This window comes from Pituophis catenifer, unplaced genomic scaffold, assembly GCF_029215685.1.
Source record: "Pituophis catenifer annectens isolate HBS135680 unplaced genomic scaffold, rPitCat1.0.hap2 SCAF_9, whole genome shotgun sequence".
NCBI lineage: Eukaryota > Metazoa > Chordata > Lepidosauria > Squamata > Colubridae > Pituophis > Pituophis catenifer.
This window is the reverse complement of record NW_027256889.1, coordinates 18148373-18173547: the sequence shown is the minus strand read 5'-3', so window position 1 is coordinate 18173547 and position 25175 is coordinate 18148373. Positions and strand designations below refer to the sequence as shown.

General features: G+C 43.5%; 1 protein-coding gene across 1 annotated transcript in view; it reads left to right on the top strand.

Annotated features, from left to right (window-relative positions):
* The window catches only part of SELENON (selenoprotein N), a 35819-nt gene extending 14332 nt beyond the window's left edge, over positions 1-21487 (top strand). The window contains exons 3-12 of the mRNA XM_070949682.1: positions 3604-3734; positions 4678-4890; positions 6367-6491; positions 9083-9220; positions 10074-10155; positions 11010-11192; positions 14449-14554; positions 16596-16708; positions 18586-18684; positions 21040-21487. Coding sequence (XP_070805783.1) covers positions 3604-3734; positions 4678-4890; positions 6367-6491; positions 9083-9220; positions 10074-10155; positions 11010-11192; positions 14449-14554; positions 16596-16708; positions 18586-18684; positions 21040-21204 — 1355 coding nt within the window. The 3' untranslated portion in view covers positions 21205-21487. The remainder of the gene's footprint in view (positions 1-3603; positions 3735-4677; positions 4891-6366; positions 6492-9082; positions 9221-10073; positions 10156-11009; positions 11193-14448; positions 14555-16595; positions 16709-18585; positions 18685-21039) is intronic.
* The last annotated feature ends 3688 nt before the right edge of the window (positions 21488-25175 follow it).

Sequence of the window (25175 nt, the reverse complement as noted above, 5' to 3'; positions counted from 1 at the left end):
CCTTCCACCACAAATGTGGCATTAAGCCAAACCCAGACAAATTTACCTTACCATTTCTGAATCAGATCCATATTGTATTTCTTCCCAGACCAAAGTATCTGGCAGCTGTATCCCCTCTCATCCCAAAATTATCCCCATCTTCCAGCTTGATGTGTAGTAAAGTGGAAGGAGCAGGAATCGGAGAAGAGGCAGGAGGAAATCCACAGGCCTTTTGCCTAAGCCTATTTATGGGAACAATAATAATTTTGCAATCCCTCTTAAGCCCCTGTGTCAATTACTGACGGTCTGTTGCTGCCACCTGGTGCATGGAGGTAGAATTCTTGAGCTCTGGTTCTCTTTTGGTACCCAATTCGAGGGTTTGTTGTACAGAAGTTGTAAAGCAGGGGTGTCAAACTCAATTTCATTGAGGGCTGCATCAGGATGTTTGACCTCGGGGGGGCGTGGCCAAGATGGGCACGGCCAGCTCCGACGTCATTCATCGAGGCTCTGTTTCCAGCCACGACGACCTCCTGCAGCCCTCTGCCAGTGAAAATGGAGCTTAGGATGCCTGAGTGTAGCCCTGAGTTCCGTTTTCACTGGGCCAAGGGCTGCAGGAGGCCGTCATGGCCGGAAACGGAGCTGAGGAGGCCTGGGTGTGGCTCTCCCGAGCTCCCTTTTCACTGGCAGATGCACCGTGAGCCGGTGCTTCACTGTTTCCAGGGCGGGCCTGCGGGCCAGATTTAAACACTCTGATCTGGTCTGCGGGCGTTGAGTTTGACACCCCTGTTGTAAAGTGATAGCTTTCCAACTGCACAAGTGTACAATGTGTAATGCGCTGTCTCCTTCTGCTTGTTCTGTCATGACAGGGTAAATATAGTTGTATTAGATTGCAAATTGAGAAAGGGCAGTCGTAATAATTTGGGGCAAGCTTTTTTTGGCTTGTGGCCTCCATTTTTGCAACCCACATCTGCCAAGTTGAGATTGAGATTTTGTTGGCTTTTTGAGTAGGCTTACCTGCTGACTTTTCCTTGTTTTTGTTTCAATACTTGATTTTAATAACCATAGCTTTAATTTTAGCTTTTCTGTTTTTATTGCAATCTGCCATGATAATTTTAGTGGTGGAATGTGGAACGAGTTAAATGAGTCATTATGTTCGTGAGGACAGTTGGTGTAATTTTTAAATGCTTGACAACTTAAAAAAAAACTTGGAGCAAAGTTTCTCAGCATGGCACTAGCTACCTGGTGAAGCCTATAAAGAGCAGATAGAAAGAATCGAATCCAAGGTAAGGTCTTGCCTCAGCAGTCCCCTCAAGAAAGCAGAACTCTAGAAACAAGCAGCATTTCAAAAGGAACTTTTATTGGGAGACAGGGATAGCAAAGAGAATAGGTAGGATCTGAAGTTCCCGCCCTAAAATGTTAGGTTAAAAGTTACTCTTGGCCAGGGTGGATTTGATTTAAATCAAGTTGATTTAAATCACAATTTAAATCATGATTTAAATCACTAGTAAAAAGGCTTGATTTAAATCAACTCGATTTAAATCATAATTTTTAAAGAGCAACTGTCATCTCTGCTATTCCTTTGACCCACTGTTGACTCACCGATAGTCCCAGTGTTGCAGACTATACAACCTCATGCTACATAACTAAGCTCCATTTCATGCTGAATAAACTAAATTATTTATGTATCTTAAATAGAAAACTATCTTACGATAGATAGATTTTTACCCCAAAAGTTTTTTATTAAAATAAATTCGATAAAAATCAAAAAAATCTGATTTAAATAAAAAAAATCTGATTTTTTTTTTATTTTTTTTTAAAAAAAATCATTGATTTTTATCCACCCTGCTCGTGGCAAAAACCCTCCCCACTGCTCAGTCCAACGGGAGCCAATCACCAGGTATTGAGTTGCTGTGAGAACTTTAGACTGGAAGGTGATAAGTTGTTCTCAGGCGCCAAGCTCTCGTCTTCTTCTGAGCTGAGACAAAACAGATGGCCTCAAGTCCATCCCTCCCTCCTGTATCCCAGGAAGATACATCAAAGTAAAGAAAGACCAAAGCAGATGACAAGTCATAAAAATACCAAGGCCCCCTCCTTCAGCCAGAATGGCAGTGTCCCAATAGGAATCTATTGGGGACCTGATATCAATGATCACATAATCCTTTGCACTCATCCCCTTAGATCAGTGTTTCTCAACCTTGGAAGCTTGAAGATGGGTGGACTTCAACTCCCAGAATCCCCCAGCCAGCAACGCTATATTGCCCACTCCACTATATTGTCTCTCAAGCTCTGTCTCCTGTAGCCTGTCTGGATTCAGAATAATCCCACCATTTACCAACTAAGAAAGATATCTGGGCAGCTTCCTTCACATTATTCAGGTAATTTCAGACGTCATATTTCCAAGGAACACGCTGCTGGCTGGGGGATTCTGGGAGTTGAAGTCCACCCATCTTCAAGCTACCAAGGTTGAGAAACACTGCCTTGGATGCTATTATCTAAATGATTTTTAGATAAATTTCAGCCATTCTAATTTGGACAATAACTGTTATTGTGGATTCTGTGTGACAGTGTCTATCAATCAGTTGCGCTGTAGTGTAGCAGTGAGCTATTGTACACGAAACATTTATTTCACTAAAGAAGGTAATAACTCAGTAGGAGAGAAGGAATGAGATTAAGGGCCCACATCTTTTAAGACTGCAGTATTTCTATTTTATTTTATTTTCATTTTAGGAATGAAATTGCTGAAAACTCATATGATGGGATAATGGCAAAATTTTCAGACATGTTAAAACTGCTGTGTGATTTTGTTGTTCGGTGGCATTCAATTCCTAAAAAAGGAATTGTTTTTCTAAATAAATGTTACTTAACCATTTAGATCAGACTGTAGAAAACATCATTGGGTTTGTAAAGGATATACCTTATAGCAGTGATGGCTAACCTTTTCCAGACTGAGTGCCCAAAGTGCGCGTGTGCAAATGCGCATGTGCGTACCCCCAAAATGCAATGCGTGCACAGCCCCCTTATAACAGTGATAGCTAACCCTTTCCAGACTGAGTGCCCAAAGCGTGCATGTGCAAATGCACAAGCGCATGCCCGAACCCCCAAAATGCAATGCATGCACAGCCCCCGCGCATGCACGTGTGGTCCCCCGCACATGTCCTGTTCTTCTGCATGTGCCCCACACACATGCGTGCATGCCCCCATGCTCCTGCCCCGTGCATGCACATGCAGCCCCCGCACGTGCCCCATCCCTACGCATGCGCGCACAGCCCCCACACATGTATGTATGTCCCTCCCCACATGCACCCTGCTCCCACGCATGCGCGGCAGAGACCCGAAGACCAGCTGGCTGGCGGGAAGCACGTGTGCATGCACAGTGGAGCTGAACTGAGACAACCGCTCGTGTGCCATCAGAGAGGGCATTGTGTGCCACCTCTGGCATGTATGCCACAGGTTCGCCATCACAGCCTTATAGTGAAACATAACATCAATGTTATCTTCATTCCTGCTGAGACATGTTTTCCTCTCTGCATCACCTGTTTCATGCCAACTTTTTCTGATTGCTAGAAATTGTGTCCTCAATTCCATATTTTTTTGCATATTAAAATGAGGTTTTGCTCCATTCAGGCATGGTTCCTGTGTCTGGCACTGAGGAGGAAGAGGTGACGGATCCCAATGGGGAGACAATCTCCATCCTTGCAAAATTCCAGCCTCTGTTGATGGAAACCATGACAAAGAGCAAAGATGGCTTCCTTGGTGTGAGTAGCACATGTTTTGAAATCATTGCAGCTACAGACACGTGGGGGGGGGGGGGTGGAGACAGTTTCAGTCAGCAGTTCTGTGAATCCAGTCCTTCAATCTATTGGTCTTTATTCTGGTCACAGATCAACATAAAGGGGTCCAGGGCAGTTACCAAAAAGAAGCATAAACATGTAAAAGACGTACAACAGATATAAAAAGATGAACATTTTAAAACATACACATCGTATAAAATATGTGTAAATCTAAAGCTAAGAATCTATAAGCAACATAGAGATAGCCCTCGATTTATGGCCGTTCAATTTTTTTTTAAATTTGATTTATATGCCGCCCTTCTCCGGAGATTCAGGGCGGCTTACAATGCGCTAAGCAATAGCCTTCATTCTTTTGTATATTTATACAAAGTCAGCTTATTGCCCCCACAAACTGGGTCCTCATTTAGCCACCTTAGAAAGGATGGAAGGGTGAGTAAACCTTGAGCCTTGGCAAGATTCGAACCTGCAGTAATTGCAGGCAGCTGTTCTTAATAACAGGGTGCTTTAGACCACTGTACTACCAAGGCTCTTTAATGACTGTTCGGTGTTATTAGGGTTCTGAAAAAAGTGACTTATGACCAGTTCTTGCATTTACGAAAATCACAGCATCCCCTCAATCACAGGATCAAAATTTGGGCAGTGGAACAACTGGCATGTATTTACAATATTATTGCAGTGTCCCAGATTGCCATTTCCAACTTTCTCAGCTGGTTTCTGGCAAGCAAAGTCATTTCACTTAACAACTGCAGTGATTTGTTTAACAACCATGGGGAAAAAGGGTCCCAAAATCAAACAAAGCTCACTCAACAACCATCTTGGATAGCAATAGAAATTGTGGTCCCAATTGTGTTTGTAAGTTGAGGAGTACTTGCAATCTCTAAAAATTAGGTTTGCTTATTTTCTTTAGATTTCCCATGTAGCCTTTACTGGGCTCCGCAACTGGACAGCTCCTGCTTCTCCTCTCAGTGTGAAGTTTGCTCGACAATTCAAGGCGTTTCTTCCCCCAAAGAATAAGTTGGAACTTGGTGACCCATGGTGGATCATTCCCAGTGAACTAAACATCTTTACCGGATATCTTCCCAATAATCGTTTCTACCCTCCAGCTCCCAAAGGCAAGGAGGTAAGTGTTGTGCTTCCTAATGAGGAAGAGAAAATAATCTGTGCAATTGTCGAGTGGAACTACTTGAATTTGATACAATGGTGAGGTTGTTGGTTCTTATTAAAAGGGTAATTCTACACCTTTAATTTTATTTATTGGGAAATGGAGCTAAATGCCTATAATTTCTGAATTCTGTCTATATAACAGTGTTTTTCAGTCTTAGAAACTTCAAGTCCTTTGGATTTCAACTCCCAGAATTCCCCAGCCAGCATGCCTGGGGAATAGAAAATAGAAAATAGAAAGAAAGCCTACTGGCTGGGGAATTCTGAGATTTTGAAATCCACATGTCTTTAAATCGCAGAGATTGAAAAACACTGGGATATAAGATGATTCATTACATCCAGTCCCTGCAAATTTACTTGAGAAGAAGGCTTTGGAAAGAGGGGGAAGGGGGAGAGAAAGCAATGATATTTTAGTGCAGCACTTTCTGAATCACAGAAAGAAATATTGCGGATCGATAAGAGCACAAAGTAGAAATGCAGTGCAAATGGGCAGATCAATTTCCAGTCCTTGGCAGCTGCCCATTGGAATATTGGATAACGTGTATTAAAGACCAAAACCACTGTGATTACTATAAGAAATATTCAGTAATGACGGGAGCTATAAATTATTGAAAGGAGCAAAGAAACAGGAGGGAAAGCGAAGAACTAAGATACCTATTGTTGAGCCGTATTTCAGAAGGACATTTATCTCTGGTGAGGAGAGGCAGCTGGGATATGTTTCCTGTCATAGAAAGACAATGTGACGGGAGTTTTAATAGCTCTTTTCAAGAACCTGACAGGTAACTTACACCAAGGATTTCAAGATACCGTATTTTTCGAAGTAAGACACTCCGGACTATAAGACGTATCTACCTTTTTTGGTGAGGAAAACAAGAAAAAGAAATCTGCCTCTGCCTCCCAGCAGTTTTGCCTCCTTGCAGCAAACAGCAAATAGCCTACTTTACTTTCATTTTCGTTTTCAGCATAGCTTGATTAACACACACAAAAAAAAATCTGCTCCCAGCAATTTACCTCCTTGCAGCAAGCAGCAGAGGCCCATGCAGCAATAGGCCATGGCAATCCCTGCAGCCTGAAACAGCTGAGAGTTGGGAGGCCGATCCAACGGACAATCAACTTGCGCTAATTAGGCTATGCTGAAGCTGAAATGGGCTGTTTCTTCTTGTTGCAAGGAGGTAAATTGCTGGGAGGCAGAGGCCAAAAGGTGGGGGCCAGTGGACGGGCGGGGCTACATTCGGTGTATAAGACGCACCCAAATTTTCACCCCCTTTTATGGGGGGGGGAAAGGTGCATGTTATACTCCGAAAAATACGGTAGTTATTTCAGAATGCAGTCAGTAGAGGTGCTTTCCAGTCCTGAGATTCTGTAATTCTTGGCTTATCCTTTCAGGGGCTATTATTCATTTTCAGATCATACCGCCTTATATCTTTTCCTTTAGGTCATCATTCACAAGCTCTTGAGTATGTTCCACCCGCGGCCATTTGTGAAAACTCGTTTTGCTCCTCAGGGAGCAGTGGCCTGCATTCAAGCTGTGGCAGAGTTCTACTACAAAATAGCCTTCAGGTAAAGTAAAGGTAAAGATATCCCCTGTCCAATCATGTCCAACTCTAGGGGGCAGTTCTCATCTCCGTTTCTTAGCTGAGGGAGCCAGCATTGTCTGAAGACATACATAACATCAAGGCGCACAGAACTTACCTTCCCGCCAAAGTGGTATCTTCCGGGGAAGTGGTACACTTCAGGGGAAAGATATTGCAAAATCTCCATTCCCACCCCACTCTGGGGCCAGCCAGAGGTGGTATTTGCTGGTTCTCCGAACTACTCAAAATTTCTGCTACCGGTTCTCCAGAACCTGCAGAATAGCACCCCCGTTCCATGACCTCAATTAACGAACTGAACCCTTTCCAAAGTTATGGCCCATCTGAATTGTTGGCCCTCTGTTTTCCCTGAATGCTTTTCCTGTCAAACTGAGAACTGATGACCTTGCTGGGATTATTAAAAAGCCTTAAAACATATTGCAGTTGTTTTTCATTGTAGGTAGATATAAGTTTTTTTTTAAAGTTTGTGATCTGTTTGATGTTTATGTTTTATTTAAATTGCTATGAGGTTTCAGTATTGAAGGCTCTAAAAACGTAATCATATATAAAGAAGGTCCAGTTGGTTTAACTTTTAATTCAAAGTTAAATTTAGCTGCCTTTGTCCCGAACAAATTGAATTGTTGGGATGTGAGATTCCTCCCTCAGTGCCATTTAAAGACCATGTATTTAAAGGCCTTCTGTTGCTGGGTTGTCAGATTGAGAATAATTGTCCTTGCTCACTGGTTCCTCAACAGAACAGTTGTTCTAAACTCCACGTAGGAACAGTCCTGCACTAACGTTGCTTATTGGAATCATGTGTTACTTATTGGTACAGACAAGCAGTTCCCATGTGATAGGGAGGGAGTGTTTCATGTGCCAGTGAAATGGATCACCTGGTGATTACCTTCTCAGCTGAGCATCTAGTCAACCTGCTTTGCACGTAAATAGACTCTGATTCATTCCTTGGCATCTCCAAAAGGTCTGTCAAAAATTCCAGCCAGATGCCCAGGAGAGAGTACAGCCAAAAGCACTGTGCAACCATTTAGTTTCCCACTTCCTAGAAAGTGGGAACCATCCAGAGGTGAAATCCAGCAGGTTCTGACAGGTTCTGGAGAGCTGGTAGCGGAAATTTTGAGTAGTTCAGAGAACCGGCAAATACCACCTCTGGATGGCCCCAGGAGTGGGGAGGGAATGGGGATTTTGCAGTATCCTTCCCCTGGAGTGGGGTAGGAATGGAGATTTTGCAGTATCCTTCCCCTGCTACTCCCACCAAGCCACACCCGCCAAGCCACACCCACAGAACCGGTAGTTAAAAAAATTGAATTCCACCACTGGACCCATCTACTATACCTAAGCAAGACGAGCATGAAATGTATAACTGTCATTTTTGCAATTGTGGGTATGTGACTGGCTTTGTTACACATACGTCAGGAAGTTCTGTGATCCTCTATAACTCCTGGATCTGAATGGATTTGCACTTATAAATCTTTTTCTATTGTAGATCAATCTAAGTGACCGATGAGAAATAGTCAGTGCAGTTTATTAACTCAGAATATGCCTAAACAGAGAGCTAATGTTTCATCAATGAGAACATACAACTCTGCTTAATAGTTAATACACTGTGAAAAATAGAAAGAAAACTCAGAGTTACAATTATGTGCTTTATATAGAAAGGTTTTCATTCGATTTTGAGTCCCCGCAGATGCTAGCAGCTCCATTTAAAATAATTAAATTAAATTAAATTTAAATAATAAAACACAATCATTAAGTTAAATTAAAATAATAAAACACAATCATTTTTAAATACAGTGCAGAGTAGGAGCTTTTAAAAAAACACCTTCCAAAATGTAAAGTCTTCTTTTATGTTTTGAAGGCGAGAAGCACCATCAATATTGTTTGTATGAGAGGCAGAATATTCCACCCTGTCAATTATTCAGTATTAATGGCAATGCTGGGAATTTACCATAGAGGCAAACTGGAAGCTTCTGCAGCTGTCTAAGCATGTCTCAGTAAATGAATCATGTGAAGAAGTTCCACTGTTTAGCCACTTCAATCTTGCTCATTTAGATAAAGGTAAAGGTTCCCCTCGCACATATGTGCTAGTCGTTCTTGACTCTAGGGGGTGGTGCTCATCTCCGTTTCAAAGCCGAAGAGCCAGCGCTGTCCAAAGACGTCTCCGTGGTCATGTGGCCAGCAGGACTAAACGCCAAAGGCGCACAGAACACTTACCTTCCCACCAAAGGTGGTCCCTATTTTTCTACTTGCATTTCTTACGTGCTTTCGAACGGTTAGGTTGGCAGAAGCTGGGACAAGTAACGGGAGCTCACCCCATTACGCAGCACTAGGGATTTGAACTGCTGAACTGCCGACCTTTCGATCGACAAGCCCAGCGTCTTAGCCACTGAGCCACCGTGTCCCATTTTACTTTACTCATTTACAATAACCCAAAATTCTTCTGGCTTACTAGGATGTGGGAATGCAGTCATCTTTATTTGGTGCAGATGAGGGAAGATAAATTTGAAAATAAAGTGCTTAGCTTCATTAAGGACATGATTGGCTGATTGCTCTTTTTGATTTCAGAATCCATGCAGAATTCCAATTGAATGAGCCTCCAGATTTCCCATTCTGGTTTTCTCCTGCTCAGTTCACGGGCTACATTGTCCTCTCAAAGGATTCTTCCCATGTTCGAGAGTTCAAGCTATTTGTCCCTAATAACAGGTAAACTTCTCCAGTTTCTAGTACCACTGGTCAAGAAACAGCATGAAGTTAGCTTCAAATTCAAAGCATGCATGCTCAATACATCATTAACAATTTCACATTCTTCTACCTGAAGACAGTTTACAGTAAGCATTTGGGTATGATTCATTTTCAGTTGGAAAAACAGGCCTGCTTTAATTTTAGTTCTTAACAAGCTTAAACCCAAAATGATTATCGTTTCCCAACTGAATTGGGAGACTCTGTTCTCTGATCTTCTTCGGATAGAGTTCATTGCCTTGACCAACCTAGAGTTTGTGTCATCCTGGTTTCTTTAAAAAGACACAATGACTGACGTAATATCATGTGCTAAGCCAAAATCAGATAAACCAGATTGTAGCTTGTGGCATGATTTCAGCTACTCAAGTCAGGCAACCGCATGGTCTTACCGGGTTTTTAGAGCAGAGTTTCTCAATCTTGACAATTTTAAGATGTGTGGACTTCAACTCCCAGAATTCCCATGCTGGCCAGGGAATTCTGGGAAATAAGTCCACCCATCTTAAAGTTGCTGAAGTAGAGAAAGCCTGATATATAGAGCATGTGCTTTGGCACTGACCTTTTGCCAAAAGAAGATAAAACTTGGCGAGGGATAAGATTTTGGAATGTCCATATGGTCTTTCGAACAAATTGCAATGATTTATTTAACAAGACCTTGTCTTCTTGTCAATATATTCCATATGTACTTCTGAATGCTATGTTTGGTAATTGCCCTCTTCCCTTTCTCATGGGTGCCCTGCTTCATATGAATGAAAGTTTCTGGCCTTGTTGAATACAGCTTTCCCATTTCTAATGATGGTGATTTTTTCCCTCCCATCAGGTCTCTCAATGTAGATATGGAATGGTTATACGGTGCCTTAGAGAGCAGCAACATGGAGGTGGATATTGGATACTTGCCTCAGGTCTGTAGCAAGTGTGGACTAATCCTCTCTGTACACGCATAGACATTCTTGTTCTTTTTCAGTTAACAAGAACATTCAGTCTTTTCCAAGCTAGTCTCAACCATCTTTCCATAAAATGCTGGCTAAGAAATTGGAGAATCCTTTTCCAGCTATTCCATAATGATTGTGTTTATGTTTAGTGTAGCTATTGAAACAACCCCGGTTCTGGATGTATGAAATAGATTACATCATAATAGAATAGAATTCTTTATTGGCCAAGTGTGATTGGACACACAAGGAATTTGTCTTTGGTGCATAAGCTCTCAGTGTACATAAAAAGGAAAGATACATTTGTCAAGAATCATAAGGTACAACACTTAATGATAGTCATAGGGAACAAATAAGCAATCAAATCTTATTAGGAAAGTATAAATTGTAAGGATACAGCAACAAGTTACAGTCATATAGTCATAAGTGGGAGGAGATGGGTGATAGGAACGATGAGAAGACTAATAGTAATAGTAGTGCAGACTTAATGAATAGTTTGACAGTGTTGAGGGAATTATTTGTTTAGCAGAGTGATGGCATTTGGGAAAAAACTGTCCTTGTATCTACTTGTTTTGGTGTGCAGTGCTCTATAGCGTTGTTTTGAGGGTAGGAGTTGAAACAGTTTATGTCCAGGATGCGAGGGGTCTGTAAATATTTTCACAGCCCTCTTTTTGACTCGTGCAGTATACAGGTCCTCAATGGAAGGCAGGTTGGTAGCCATTGTTTTTTCTGCAGTTCTAATTATCCTCTGCAGTCTGTGTCTGTCTAAGGCAATCAAATACCACTTCGGTATCCCCAAAAGGTCTTATGTCCCTGTTGCTTCGCAGATGGAGTTGGAGTCTCTGGGACCATCTACCCCTTCAGTGATTCATGATGAAAATGGGAACGTGATTGACAGCAGAGAAGGAGAACCAATTCAGTTTATTTTTGAAGAGATTTCCTGGCAGAGAGAAATAAGCTGGGAAGAAGCATCTGGGAAACTGGAAGTGGTCATGTATCCATTTAAGAAAGTATGTAAAGAGCTTGACATCCTCTCAAACGTGATTAAATAATTATGTCCGTGCTCTAAGGAATTAAAGTAATAACAGCTATGCAGGCCATATACCAGTAGTGAAAGTGTCTTAGCCTACTAACAAAACAAGCAGCTCTTTTAGCCAAAACTTGGATATATTAAATAAATACACAGTACATTTTTTGGTGGGGGGGCACATGCTCAGAAATAGTGGTTGAGGTCCCAAGTGGAATCTGGAACTCTTAGAATAAATGGTGTTTTTAATGGCTGCATCTTCTCTCCTTCCCCTTATCCAAATCCCTGATGCCATGGTGAAAGAGGCAAGCGACAGAAATGTTTCTAGGAGCTTCTTATCAGCAGGGAACACAAAGGCTGCATGTAACTCAGGAGCTTGAAACAAAGAGTGGATTTATAGCTCAAAATATGAAATGTTAACAAAGCTCTCCCTCCATTGAGCTAGTGGGGAAAAAAATTCCAGGAGAAAATGAGGGAACTTGAACAATCGAGTCATTTTAAGACATTTGTGCATGGCTGGCTCTTAAGCAACACAAGTGCTTTTGGCTCGAGGGTTGGATCAGGCTTTGTGCCATGTTGATGGAGCACTTCCAAAGTGGGTAGGCCAGGACTTGATTTTGGGGTATGGGGGTGAAAGGGCACCGTGAGTCTCTGAGAGGCTTAGGTGCAGTGGTGAAATCCAGTTTTTTTTACTACCGGTTCTGTGGGCGTGGATTGGTGGGCGAGGTATGGATTGGTGGGCGTGACAGGGGAAGGATACTGCAAAATCTCCATTCTCACCCCACTCCAGGGGAAGGATGCTGCAAAATCCCCATTCCCACCCCACTTCAGGGGAAGGATGCTGCAAAATCCCCATTCCCACCCCACTTCAGGGGAAGGGTGCTGCAAAATCCCCATTCCCACCCCACTTCAGGGGAAGGGTGCTGCAAAATCTCCATTTCCACCCCACTTCAGGGGAAGGATACTGCAAAATCCCCATTCCCACCCCACTTCAGGGGAAGGGTGCTGCAAAATCTCCATTCCCACCCCACTTCAGGGGAAGGATGCTGCAAAATCCCCATTCCCACCCCACTTCAGGGGAAGGATACTGCAAAATCTCCATTCCCACCCCACTTCAGGGGAAGGGTGCTGCAAAATCCCCATTCCCACCCCACTTCAGGGGAAGGGTGCTGCAAAATCCCCATTCCCACCCCAGTCTGAGGCCAGCCAGAGATGGTATTTGCCAATTCTCCGAACTGCTCAAAATTTCCGCTACCGGTTCTGCAGAACCTGTCAGAACCTTCTGGATTTCACCCCTGCTTAGGTGCTTTTAACCCACACCCCAACCCCCCCCAAACACACAAAAAAAGGCTGCCAGGTTTGGCCTCACCCACTCAAGGGTTGCAAGGAAAATAATAGCCTACAGGGCACGGGTTTTTTGCATGCTTGTCTTAAGAAGAACGGATTTCCTTTTGGAAGGCTTATATAGCAGGATTGGCCAACCTGTGCGTAACGCCGGATCTCTGTTTAGCTTGAAACATGTGACTTCTTGTTAAATGAATTGCGAGAATATTGCATATGAGCCATTACGTAAATAGTAGTTTAACTTTCCTTGCCTGCATTAGAAGCAGGAATACGGACTAGTTATTTCCTGAACAGGGAACCACTTGAAAATGTCACGGTTGTAAATTAAGATGGGAAGTTGAAAAAAATCCCAGAAAAGGGCATTGAGAGAACCACTTACGCTCTGTTGCTGTGAATATTCCTAGGAGATTCCCAAAGGTGCTTTTTTTTTTTTTTTTCCAAAAGTCAACTGGACTTTTTTGTTTTTCTTTGAAGACGTTTCACTTCTCATCCAAGAAGCTTCTTCAGCTCTGACTGGATGGTGGGGAAGGGAAGGATTTCTACTCTTTGCAGACAGCTGGTCATTTGCATTCTTTTAGCAAGTCGTTGAGGCTACTTGGAGGTTTATCTGTGTTGTCAAGGTCACCTGAGTGCCTAGGAAGATGGGTGTGATCGGTATTTTTACCTTTAAATATCAGAGCAAGTGAAACCTGCACAACCTCAGGGGCCTTTCTCTTGTCTTTGATTTTGGGAGGGGGGCTCCCTTTGAAATGCAAATAAGTATCAACAAGCTTAACGCACTGTAAGCTGCCCTGAATCTCCGGACAAGGGCGGCATATAAATCAAATTTTTTTTTAAAAAAAAGTGGTTTTTCTCATAGCCCTGATGGAGGAGGAAGACTTCACAAAAAAGTCTTCAGTAGTTTCTGAGCACCTACCACATCCTGTGGAAGGGACACTGTGGCTCAGTGGCTAAGACACTGAGCTTGTCGATCAAAAAGATCAGCAGTTCAGCGGTTCGAATCCCTAGTGCCGTGTAACAGGGTGAGCTCCCGTTACTTGTCCCAGCTTCTGCCAACCTAGCAGTTCGAAACCACGTAAAAAATACAAGTAGAAAAATAGGGACCACCTTTAGTGGGAAGGTAACAGCGTTCCGTGCACCTTTGGCATTTAGTCATGCCGGCCACATGACCACGGAGACGTCTTTGGACAGCGCTGGCTCTTCGGCTTTGAAACGGAGATGAACACCGCCCCCTATAGTCGGGAACGACTAGCACGTATGTGCGAAGGGAACCTTTACCTTTACCACATGATGTGGGGAAAAAATACCTTTTTTTCTTGACAGTTGTACATTACAGGTATTCCTTGACTTAAAACCTCTTGTTTAATGACCATTCAAAGTTTCAGCGGCACTGAAAAAAGTGAATTATGACTGGTCCTCGCACTTCTGACCATTGCAGCATTCCCATGGTCATGTGATCAAAATTTAGGTGCTCTCAACTAGCATGTATTTAGGATGGCTGTAGTGTCCTGGAGTCATGTGATCACCATTTGCAACCTTCCCAGCTGGCTTCCGACAAACATAGTCAGTGTGGGAAGCCAGATTCACTTAACATCTGCATGTTTCACTCAATAATTGCAGTGATTCGCTTAACAACATAGTAAAAAAAATGGGTGTCAATAACTCACTTAACAACCGCTTTGCTTAGCAATGGAAATTGTAGTCCCAATTATGGTTGAGGACTGCCTGCACAGTATATAGGGCACTGTGGCCAATCAGGAACATTCTATATGTCTCTATTTTGAATATACTATAAAGAATAGAACACTTTTAACATTTTAGCATTCGTAACATTAAATACATGAGCCAGACATGATCCCAAATGAAGGGTACATTCAGCTTGTTTTGTTTTTCAGGTTTCCTACTTTCCCTTTACCCAGGCTTTCGAAAAGGCCAAGTCTGAGGGTAAACTTGTGCATTCCATACTCTTGTGGGGATCCTTAGATGATCAGTCATGCTGAGGTAAGGGCTGAATTTGACATTTTTTTTTTTATTTAAAAAGGGGTTTGTCAGGAAGTCTAAGTTGTTTTTTTCTCCATCCTAAGGTAAAAATGTTAGAGGATGCTTACCGAGAATATTAGCAAATTAGCATGTGAGGTAAACTTAGGGGATGGAGGCTAAAACATATGAAGAACGGTTGCTGGAACTGGGTATGTCTAGTTTAATGAAAAGAAGGACTAGGGGAGACATGATAGCAGTGTTCCAATATCTCAGGGGCTGCCACAAAGAAGAGGGAGTCAAGCTATTCTCCAAAGCACCTGAGGGCAGGACAAGAAGCAATGGGTGGAAACTCATCAAGGAGAGAAGCAACTTAGAACTAAGGAGAAATTTCCTGACAATTACAATTAATCAGTGGAATAACTTGCCTCCAGAAGTTGTGAATGCTCCAACACTGGAAGTTTTTAAGAAGATGTTGGACAACCATTTGTCTGAAGTGGTGTAGGGTTTCCTGCCTAAGCAGTGGGTTGGACTAGAAGACCTCCAAGGTCCCTTCCAACTCTGTTATTCTATTCTATTCTGTAATATATTGGTGGTTTTAATACCCTGACTTTTAACTCAATAGCTCATGAAACCCTGATTTTGCAAAGCCTCTATAAAGGTGCTTCATTTGTTAAAGATCTTGTGCTAGGTTGATTTTATATAAAAATCTCAATAAGTATGAGTACAAGCCAGTATTTCTCAACCCTGGGAGCGTGAAGATGTGTAGGCTTCAACTCCGAGAATTCTTGGAATTGAAATCCACACATCTCCAAGCTATCAAGATTGAGAAATACTGGCTCGTATTCATACATATCTTACTGAGATTTTTATATAAGCACTGCTTATTCTTTTCCCTTTTAGTATTAAACTGACAATGGGCCACACATTTTATGGATTGTGATTTTAGTATAGTTAGACCCTGTATAATTGACAGATTGGATTTTATCATAGATTTTAGTTGTTATTTAATATTTTATACTAGACTTTTTAATTGTATATTTTCTGAGTGTTTTTATTTGTTCTGGTCCCTGGTCTATGACTGTAATAAACTGAATTGAATTGAATTGAATCTAGGCTTTAGTCCAGTGTAGGGGTCTCCAACCTTGGCAACTTGAAGACTTGTGGGCTTCAACTCCCAGAGCAAAGCTGGCTGAGGAATTCTGGGAGTTAAAGCGCACAAGTCTTCAAGTTGTCAAGGTTGGAGACCCCTGGTCTAAAGTGCTTATGTTGAGCAAAAGGAAGCCATGCTCTGAAGAACTTAAAAAGTAAATTGAAACCAGGCAGGAAGGTAAAAGTTGCAAACGGAGATAGGGAGAGGAAATGCAAGGATAGAAGGGCATACATTCAAACAATTATAAAACAAATGACATTTTGGTACAGTAAGGATGTTTTGACTCAGTTTGCATATTATCTCTCATTGCTTCCAATGCCTCCTTTCTGCTTCTCTTGGAAGCCATTGGCATAATACTGCACACCAAGCTCTGCGCAGACTTTACTCCAAACAGCCCTACTAAGCCAATTCAGAGTAACTTGCATTAAGACAAATTAAGCTCCATCTCCCTACCAGACATATCAAGAACCTTGCCTCGGAGCCCTTCTGAGCCGCGGTGGCCCAGTGGTTAGAGTGCAATACTGCAGGCTACTTCTGATCACCGGCTGCCAGCAGTTTGGCAGATCGAATCTCACTAGGCTCAAGGTTGACTCAACCTTCCATCCTTCCAAGGTCGGTAAAATGAGGACCCAGATTGTTGGGAGCAATATGCTGACTCTGTAAACCACTTAGAGAGGGCTGAGAAGCACTATGAGGCGGTATATAAGTCTAAGTGCTATTGCTTCTGACTGTGCCTACTCACTACTATATTCAATACCCAAATCAATGTTTGCAGCAGGACCAACATAACAGATCTCCCAGGAGATGAAAGTGTTAAACCAGATATGAATATTACCCCTTTGCCTAAAGATTCAGAAATCTGTTCCTAATCCAAAGATTTCACTAAACTTCTTTTGTTCCTCCTCTGGGCAGGTTCAGGGCGAACTCTCCGGGAAACAGTCCTGGAAAGTTCGCCCATCCTTGCATTCCTGAATGAGAGCTTCATCAGTACCTGGTCGTTGGTGAAGGAGTTGGAAGATTTACAGGTAAGCTGTTTCTGAAATTCAAGAGGAGGACAAGATGGAATGGGTAGCTTGAGAAGATAGGGAAGTGATCATATATAAGGTGACCAACCTCTTTTAGTAGTAGTTTATTGATGAATTCGTCTTGCAATCTTATCAATCCTTGCTCTATTAGATTGTGTTCTGTTTACTCCTCTACTCTTATGGTGGCCAGTTCTTCTTTGAATAGATCTGGGAAGCTTATAAGCAAGACACAAAAGCAGAAGGACCATCCTCCTTCTGTTTCTCAACGCGTGACTTACATTGGCAGAGTTCTCCTACTTCAGGCATGGACACAACTTGGCACACAATCCAAAGCTGACCACAGTCTCTTGTCTTCTTCACCAGCAGTGGCCAGAAGGATTTCCAAATTGAGAACCTTCTCCTTCCTTGTCAAAGAGACATCGAAGCTGGCACAATTCTTCACTAGCAATGCTTTTAGCTATCCTAAGAAGCTGGAGCTCCCCTAACTGAAGAATTGGTCTTTGCATATGAATGAAATCTAAATAAAGTTATATATGATACCTAAATGTCATTTTTAACATTGGTTATGCCAACTGTTTTACATGAGCAAGTGAGTTTGTTTTTATTTTTCAAAAACATTTTGATCTTCCAAAAAACAAATCCTTCTGCCCTTCTGCTCTTGCTCATTCCCTTCCCAACTCCTCACAACAAAGTTTATGAAATGGCAGTCATGCAGATGTTGGTGAATCACAGCTTCCAGCCCAGGGGTGGGTTCTAATTTTTTTTACGACCGGTTCTGTGGGCGTAGCTTATTTTGTGGGTGTGGCTTGGAGTTCATGTGATTAGGTGGGTGTGGCTAGCTGGTCAGAGTCATTTCTGGAAGGTCCTCGCACTTACGACCAGTCCTCGCACCTACGACCCGACTCATTTGTTTGCTTTTAACACTGATCAGCTGTAGGACGGCCCTTTGAAGCCCCGCGGCAAGAGTTTAAACAGTTTTTTTCCCTCTAGTCATCAGCTGGGACTCAGGAGGCAGCAATAGATTGGGGGTGGGACCAAATAAAAGGTAAGAATAACGTGGGGGCGGGTGGGAGGGCGGGAGGGGAGAACTGGTTCGGTGACGTCATATCGTCACCGCTACCGGCTTGGCGGAACCGGACCGAACCGAGAGGAACCCACCACTGTTCCAGCATCCCTCATTCTGACTGAAGCCACTGCAACAGGCGTCAAACTCAAGGCCCGAGGGATGGATCCGGCCAGTGGGGTGCTTAGATCTGGCCTGTGGTACCACCCTGGAAACAGCGAAGGACTGTCCCATGGTGCCTCTGCCAGTGAAAATGGAGCTGCGTGTGGCCCATCCGAGCTCTGTTTTTGCTGGCAGAGGGTTTCAGGAGGCCGTGGCAGCCAAAAAATGGAGCTTGCGAGGGCTGTGGGCGGCACTCCCAAGCTCCATTTTCACTGGCAGAAGGTTGCAAGAGGCCGTTGCAGCTGAAAACAGAGTTCGGGAGCCCATTTTTGCTGGCAGAGTGCTCGGGCTGCCACAGGCACCCTCAACCCGCGTGATATTGAGCTGGCCACGTCCACCCTGGCCACGCCAACCCCAGCCCCCCAAGGTCAAACACAACCCTCATGCTCTCAACAAAATCGAGTTTGACACCCCTGCACTAGAAGATTGAGTTGAGCAACATCTGGAAGTCAATCTAATACACCAAAATAAAACAAGAAGCAATCAATTAGGAAATGTTATATCATCTGTAATAATCTTTTCATGGTTTTTAGATCTTGATGCAAGCATAGACTTTGATCTCATTTTAAACTTAAGATTTGTTTCTATTTGAATCAAACGAAGAGCATCTTACTAACACAAGAAACATTAAATGCGAATGTCTTTTTCACAGGATAAACAGGACGAGATCACCAGCAAACTTGCAGCCCTTCATCTTGAAAAGTATAACTTCCCTGTGGAGATTATGATCTGCCTGCCCAATGGCACTGTGGTAAGATTCTCACTCTCTTGGATCTTTTCAATCACCTCTTGTATTTTTCTAAACCGTGGAATCTTTTGGAATTGCTTTGACTTACCTACAATAAGTACTGAACATCTCATGGACAATTCTGTATCACAGAACTGAAATCAAATTATTTGGAGCAATGCAGTGTCCTTGCAGCACCTAAGAAAACAGAAAAGTATTTTCTAACGATTATGGAGATTCTCAGTCATCCAGGTCCCAAAAGTGCTTTTTCAAGAGGCAACTGGACTGTCTGTTTTATTTTCTTTGAAGACTTTTTGCTTCTCATCATTAGAGCTGAAGAAGCTTCTCGGATGAGAAGCAAAACGTCTTTAAAAAAAAAAACCAATACAGTTGCCTTTTGCAAAAGCACCTTTGGGATTATTTTCCAATGATTGTTCCAAAGACACAGAAATCAGGATTTGCCAAGCATCTGTAGGATTATAAAAGTAACTTGCTTGAAAGTAAGTTACATCTTGGGCAGAGACATGGCACAAACATTCTCAGAACCACTGAAGCATTGGGATGGATTAAAGTGAAGAAATTAGCTGAAATATTCCCTCAACTTGAAGCAGGGAGAATTTATCACAAATATGCACAGAAACACTAAAAATTAAATATGAATATTTACTGTTACGACTCTAGGTATCAATATCAACAAAAAAGAGATGCATGGGAGATTGCAGTATGTATATGCAAATATTATCTACCCCGTTTTCCCCAAAATAAGACCTATCTCGAAAATAAGCCATAGCATGTTTTTATGTGTTCGCCTAATATAAGCCCTATCCCCAAAATAAGCCCTACTGTTGTGGCCCGCCAGCGGCCTGCACGGATCGTGGCTGATCCCAACAACGAGGCTGGTGTGGTGTCGCGCCAGCAGCCTGCACAGCTGGTGCTTGTGTCAGACAGCAAGGAGGCCGAAGAGGATGTGATGCCAGAGGCAGAGACTCAGGCTCCTTCAAGTGGAGAGAGCGAAGTGGAGGAGCCTCTCCTCAATGCTCGGGCACGCAGAGCTGCCAAAAGGCAGTAGTGGCTACTCAGGAGGAGGAGGTCTACTCAAGAGTAGGGCTTGAGGATAATTGGCCACTCCCTTAGCCTATTTAAGTCGCACGCAGCTAGTGCTTTCTTGCTAGAAACAACGTCTCATTAGTACCGAGCATCTTGGAGAGCGAGCGACTTCTCATATCTGGTTTTCTGGGCTGGTTGCCAACCTTTGTCGAACTTTGTTCATAATAACTTTGATAAGGACCCTTTGCACGGGAAGCCTGCATTCTTGAAAGGGGTTTGTTTGGAATTAAACAGTGTTTGCGAAGCTTGGTGTGTGTCACATTCTCTGGGAATCCGAAGCTGGGGCAGAACACCTACTTAGGAGTCTGTACAGCCGCCCATTCTGTCTGATTGCTCGCAGTGCCATGGCCACGAGACGAGGCAGGGTGGTGGAGCTGCCCCACGCATCCTGCACCGCCTTACCTCAGGGTCCCAGTAGCCAAACCATTCACACGCCGACACCTGCCTTGCGGCTGCAGCACCAACACCCATCTGCAGCAGGAGCCCATGTGGCCGCCAGCCCACTTCTTCTGCTTGCTCGCAGTGACAACGGAGCAGGAGGCTGAGTGGTGTGCTGCAGCTGCGAGGGAAGGCAGATGTCGGGGCGTGGACGGCCTGGCTTTGGGGCCCTGAGGTAAGCCAGTGCAGGCTGCGTGGGGCAGCTCTGTCTCCCCTCACATTGGTGCACTAAGCAACCTCCTGCTCAGTGGTGGGTTTCAAAATTTTTTACTACCAGTTCTGTGGGTGTGGCTTGGTGGGCATGGCTTGGTGGGCATGGCAGGGGAAGGATACTGTAAAATCCCCATTCCCACCCCACTCCAGGGGAAGGATACTGCAAAAGCCCCATTTCCTCCCGATCAGCTGGGACTAGGGAGGCAGAGAATAGATGGGGGCGGGGCCAGTTCTCCAAACTACTCAAAATTTCCGCTACCGGTTCTCCAGAACTGGTCAGAACCTGCTGAAACCCACCTCTGCTCCTGCTCCACCACAAGCAAGCAGAAGTGAGCCTCCTGTACATGGGGGAAAAAATAAGACCCCCCCCCCCCGAAAATAAGCCTTAGTGCTTATTTTGGGGCCCAAAAGAAAATAAGACCAGGCACGTCTTATTTTGGGGGAAACACAGGTATAAATATTTCTATGCACCAGAGACATCTATGGGAGAGTTGCCCTTTTTGGATCCAAGACATCCAGGCAAGGCAGCCCTAGGCCTTTCTCCACCTTCAGTGGTTGCTGCGGAAAACAAGAAACGTCCTACGGAGTTTTTGAACCCTGCTTCCTTGTTTTGTTTTACAGGTTCACCACATCAATGCCAACTATTTCCTGGATATTACTTCTATGAAGCCTGAAGAAGTTGAGAGCAGCATCTTTAGTTTCTCCTCTGGTTTTGAAGACCCCTCGACAGCAACTTATCTCCAGTTCTTGAAGGAAGGACTTCAGAAAGCCAAATCCTACCTGTAGCCCCCCACCACAAGACCCAGAAGCAAATAAGGGTTCCTCCTACACCCTAATGAGACAGTTTTTGCTTCTTGTGCTTTTGGAGCTCAGGACTAACACAGTATTGAAGAACAAATGTATGTATGTAAATGAAAACTCGCCAAACCAGTAAGTGTTCCTTGGAAATATGACATCTGAAATTACCTGAATAATGTGAAGGAAGCTGCCCAGATATCTTTCTTAGTTGGTAAATGGTGGGATTATTCCGAATCCAGACAGGCTACAGGAGACAGAGCTTGAGAGACAATATAGTGCAGTGTTTCTCAACCTTGGAAGCTTGAAGATGGGTGGACTTCAACTCCCAGAATCCCCCAGCCAGCGTTGCTGGCTGGGGGATTCTGGGAGTTGAAGTCCACCCATCTTCAAGCTACCAAGGTTGAGAAACACTGATATAGTGCAAAGGGTGGAGACAGATTCTGAGACTGCAATGAGGTACCAGCAGGTTGCATTTTTAACTCCTTTGGTGCAGTTCTCCGTTAAAACTTGGTGAGTTGATTCCTGAATGAGATGCCATCGTTTCTACATCAAACTAGTCCCTTTTAGGATCCTGAATGTATACTATATGGTTTTACACTTTAGGAGTCTTAAATTGCTCTTTGGTGTCTAGAGGACCTCAGGAAGCCATATATGTATCTTGAAGTCAGTGGTGAAATGTAAAATTTGTTACTACCGGTTCTGTGGGCGTAGCTTGGTGTGGGGGGTGGGTAATGTGACTGGGTGGGCGTGACCACCTTTTTAATTTTTTTAACTTTTAAAACCATTTTTTCTACAACCTCTTCGGCCGAAGAGATTGTAAAAAAATGCTTTTAAAGGCCTCTGATGATCCCAGCTGAGTTGCCTGATCGGCAGAGGCTTTTTTTTCTTTTAAAAGCCTCTGACGATTCCAGCTGAGCCACGCGATCACCAGAGGCTTTTTTTTAAAAAACTTTTAAAAGCATTTTTTTCGGCCGAAGAGGTTGTAGAAAAAATGCTTTTAAAAATTTAAAAAAAACAGCCTCTCATGATCGCGCGGCTCAGCTGGGCATGGAAGGGGCAGGGATTTTTGCTACCGGTTCTCCGAACCACTCGCCTCCATCACTACCGGATCGGGCGATCCAATCCAAACCGGGAGCATTTCACCCCTGCTTTAAGTTCATAAATACCAGGCTGTATCTGTATCTGTGTGTCTCTTGCTGATGCTTGCAGGATCCGTTTGTTTGATGCTGTTATGTGGGTCATTCCCTTAATCCAGAGTTTCCCAATTTGTTACCCTCCAAGGCAGAGATCTCCAACCTTGGCAACTTTAAGCCTGGAGGACTTAAATTCCCAGCTTTGCTGGCTGGGGGTTTCTGGGAGTTGAAGTCCTCCAGGCTTAAAGTTGCCAAGGTTGGAGATCCCTGCTCCAAGGTGCTGCACCAGGACAATACCCTCCTGACTGGGAATTGTGTGAGTTGTTGTCTCATCTACAAACCACCAATGTGGTCATCCTCAGGCCACCAAAGCCTCCACATTCCTCTTGACTATTCCTCTCGAGCCAGGTTTAGTCCCAAAGTCTCCGTTAATGAATCCGTTAACCTTTACCATCCCATCAAGAATATTGTATCTTGCACTGCTTTAAGCACATGCAATATACGAAATGCATTCCCAGGGATAGTGTGCTGTCCATCATCAAGCCTTTGGAAGTGCTTACTAATGCTTTTTTTTTTTTTTTGTCACAGAGAGCCCCAGCCACAGGAATTTAACAGTTGTTGATATCCTCTCAGTTGTGAGATGGTCTTCAAAATGGGGTCACACAGCCTGTTGGTTTTTTTTTTCTCCCTTCTCTAGTATATGTACTGCACATTAATTTCTCATCTTTCTAATTTCTTGACTGTGGAAAAAGACATGTGAATTCAACTGAGAACAGGATCATTCAGAGATAAGCAATATATCCTATAACCCCAAAGAAATTATATTTTCATTCTCTCCTGATAATCCCATGATTGATAATGATGAGGATTTAGGATGTTAACCATTCAGTCACATCCAACTTTTGCTGATTCTGTGGTTCAGGTCTCTCCACACCTTCAGAACTTGCACTACTTTTTTGAGTTGTTCGATGCTCTGTCTCAGACGTGATGGCTCAGTGGCTAAGACACTGAGCTTGTCGATCGAAAGGTCGGCAGTTCAGCCGTTCGAATCCCTAGTGCTGCGTAATGGGGGTGAGCTCCCGTTACTTGTCCCAGCTTCTGCCAACCTAGCAGTTCAAAAGCACGTAAAAAATGCAAGTAGAAAAATAGGGACCACCTTTGGTGGGAAGGTAACAGCGTTCCATGTGCCTTTGGCGGTTAGTCATGCCAGCCACATGACCATGGAGATGTCTTCGGACAGCGCTGGCTCTTTGGTTTTGAAACGGAGATGAGCACCGCCCCCTAGAGTCAGGAACGGCTAACACATATGTGCGAGGGGAACCTTTACCTTTATCTTTATGCTCTGGCTGGTATCAACTTTGATGATGTCCAGCCACCGTGTTCTTTGGTGGCCTGGCTTCCTTTTTAAGCTAAGTCTTCCAAACATAATTGCTTTCTCTGGTGAATTCCCCTTTGCTTTGTTCACAGAATTTTACATTAGATCCCAAATGACATCTCTTTTCTTTTAATATTGCTACCATGTGGTGTTTTTTTTTTTTAAAGGATTTGTTTTGACGGTTGGTTGGGGGTTTTGTTACCAGAAAAGAAAATCTGTAGAAGATACATAGCTGGTAGAAGATATTTTGGGAATGAAGAAAGATTTATACCCTTGTTGGGTTTGTTTTTAAATAATGAAAAAGAGAGCCAGTATTTTTTATAAACAAATGTGTTCAGTTTCTGACATAGGCACTCTGGGTGGTCAAGCCACCATCTAGAGTGAAATCAACAAACTATTAAACACCAAATTTATTTTTTCCCTTTTGATTCAAGTTACAAAATAACCTACCTATATTAAGCCTAGCACATCACATATGCTCTGAAGTCTTTCATTTGGAAGCAGCCTGTTAGCAAGAAGGTGGTGCCTAAGGATAGCCTCAGTTTATAAGCAGCAGCAGCAACTTTCGCATGCTTTTATTTTTGTTTTAGAAACCTCTTTATGTGATTTAAATGTTGCATAGTCTAGGCCTTTGCATTCATACGGTCGTCTGCTCTTGTTCGTTCTTAGCAGTTCGATAGTTCTTAATCTATGCTCTCCTGAATTTTTAATCCGTTTGGAATATTTCCATATGTCCCCAATTCCCCTCTTGGGAGATTCTGTGATCATCATAACTCTTTCTATCCTAGTTCTATCTTGCCATCCTTTGCCTCCGAGTTCCTTATGTCTTTGTAGTTCTGCATTAGCATCACATATTCAAGGAAACACAGAAGAGTCAACGAGCAGTCCCTTCTGTCTCCTATTCATTGGTGGCATTAGTGGAGAGATGGCCTGTGTGTGCACACTTAACTGCAGTGGAAAGCCATAATGTTCAGCAGAATACTGTTCTGTCCCCTCCCACGGGTGGCCTTGCAGAGGCTCAAATAGCCCGGCAGTAACAAACGCAGGCTAGAGAGAATGAAGCTGGCCCTTTAATAAATAGTTCCCTTCCAAAGCGTATATCAGTCCAATAGTTACCTGGCAATGTTCCAAAGGTCTTGGCAGACAGCCAGCAGGCTAATGCAGGAATGCAGTCTCTTGTCAAAAAAACCTCCAAACTAACAGTTGTAAATCCACTGCATCCAAAACCCCAACAAATTGTTCACCACGCCTTTCCAGCCCAGTCACACCCCTTTTATACTTTGTAGGGTGTGGCCCTACGTCTCCTGACCACACCTCTTGGGATGTGGCAATAGCTGTTCTCTACAACATCTCCTACGTCTCTCTCTTGCATCCAATAGGGGCTCCCCCTTGGCGTTACCGGCCTCTGTTTCCTCCTCAATTTGGCTGGGGTCCAGAGGCACGTCAGCAAC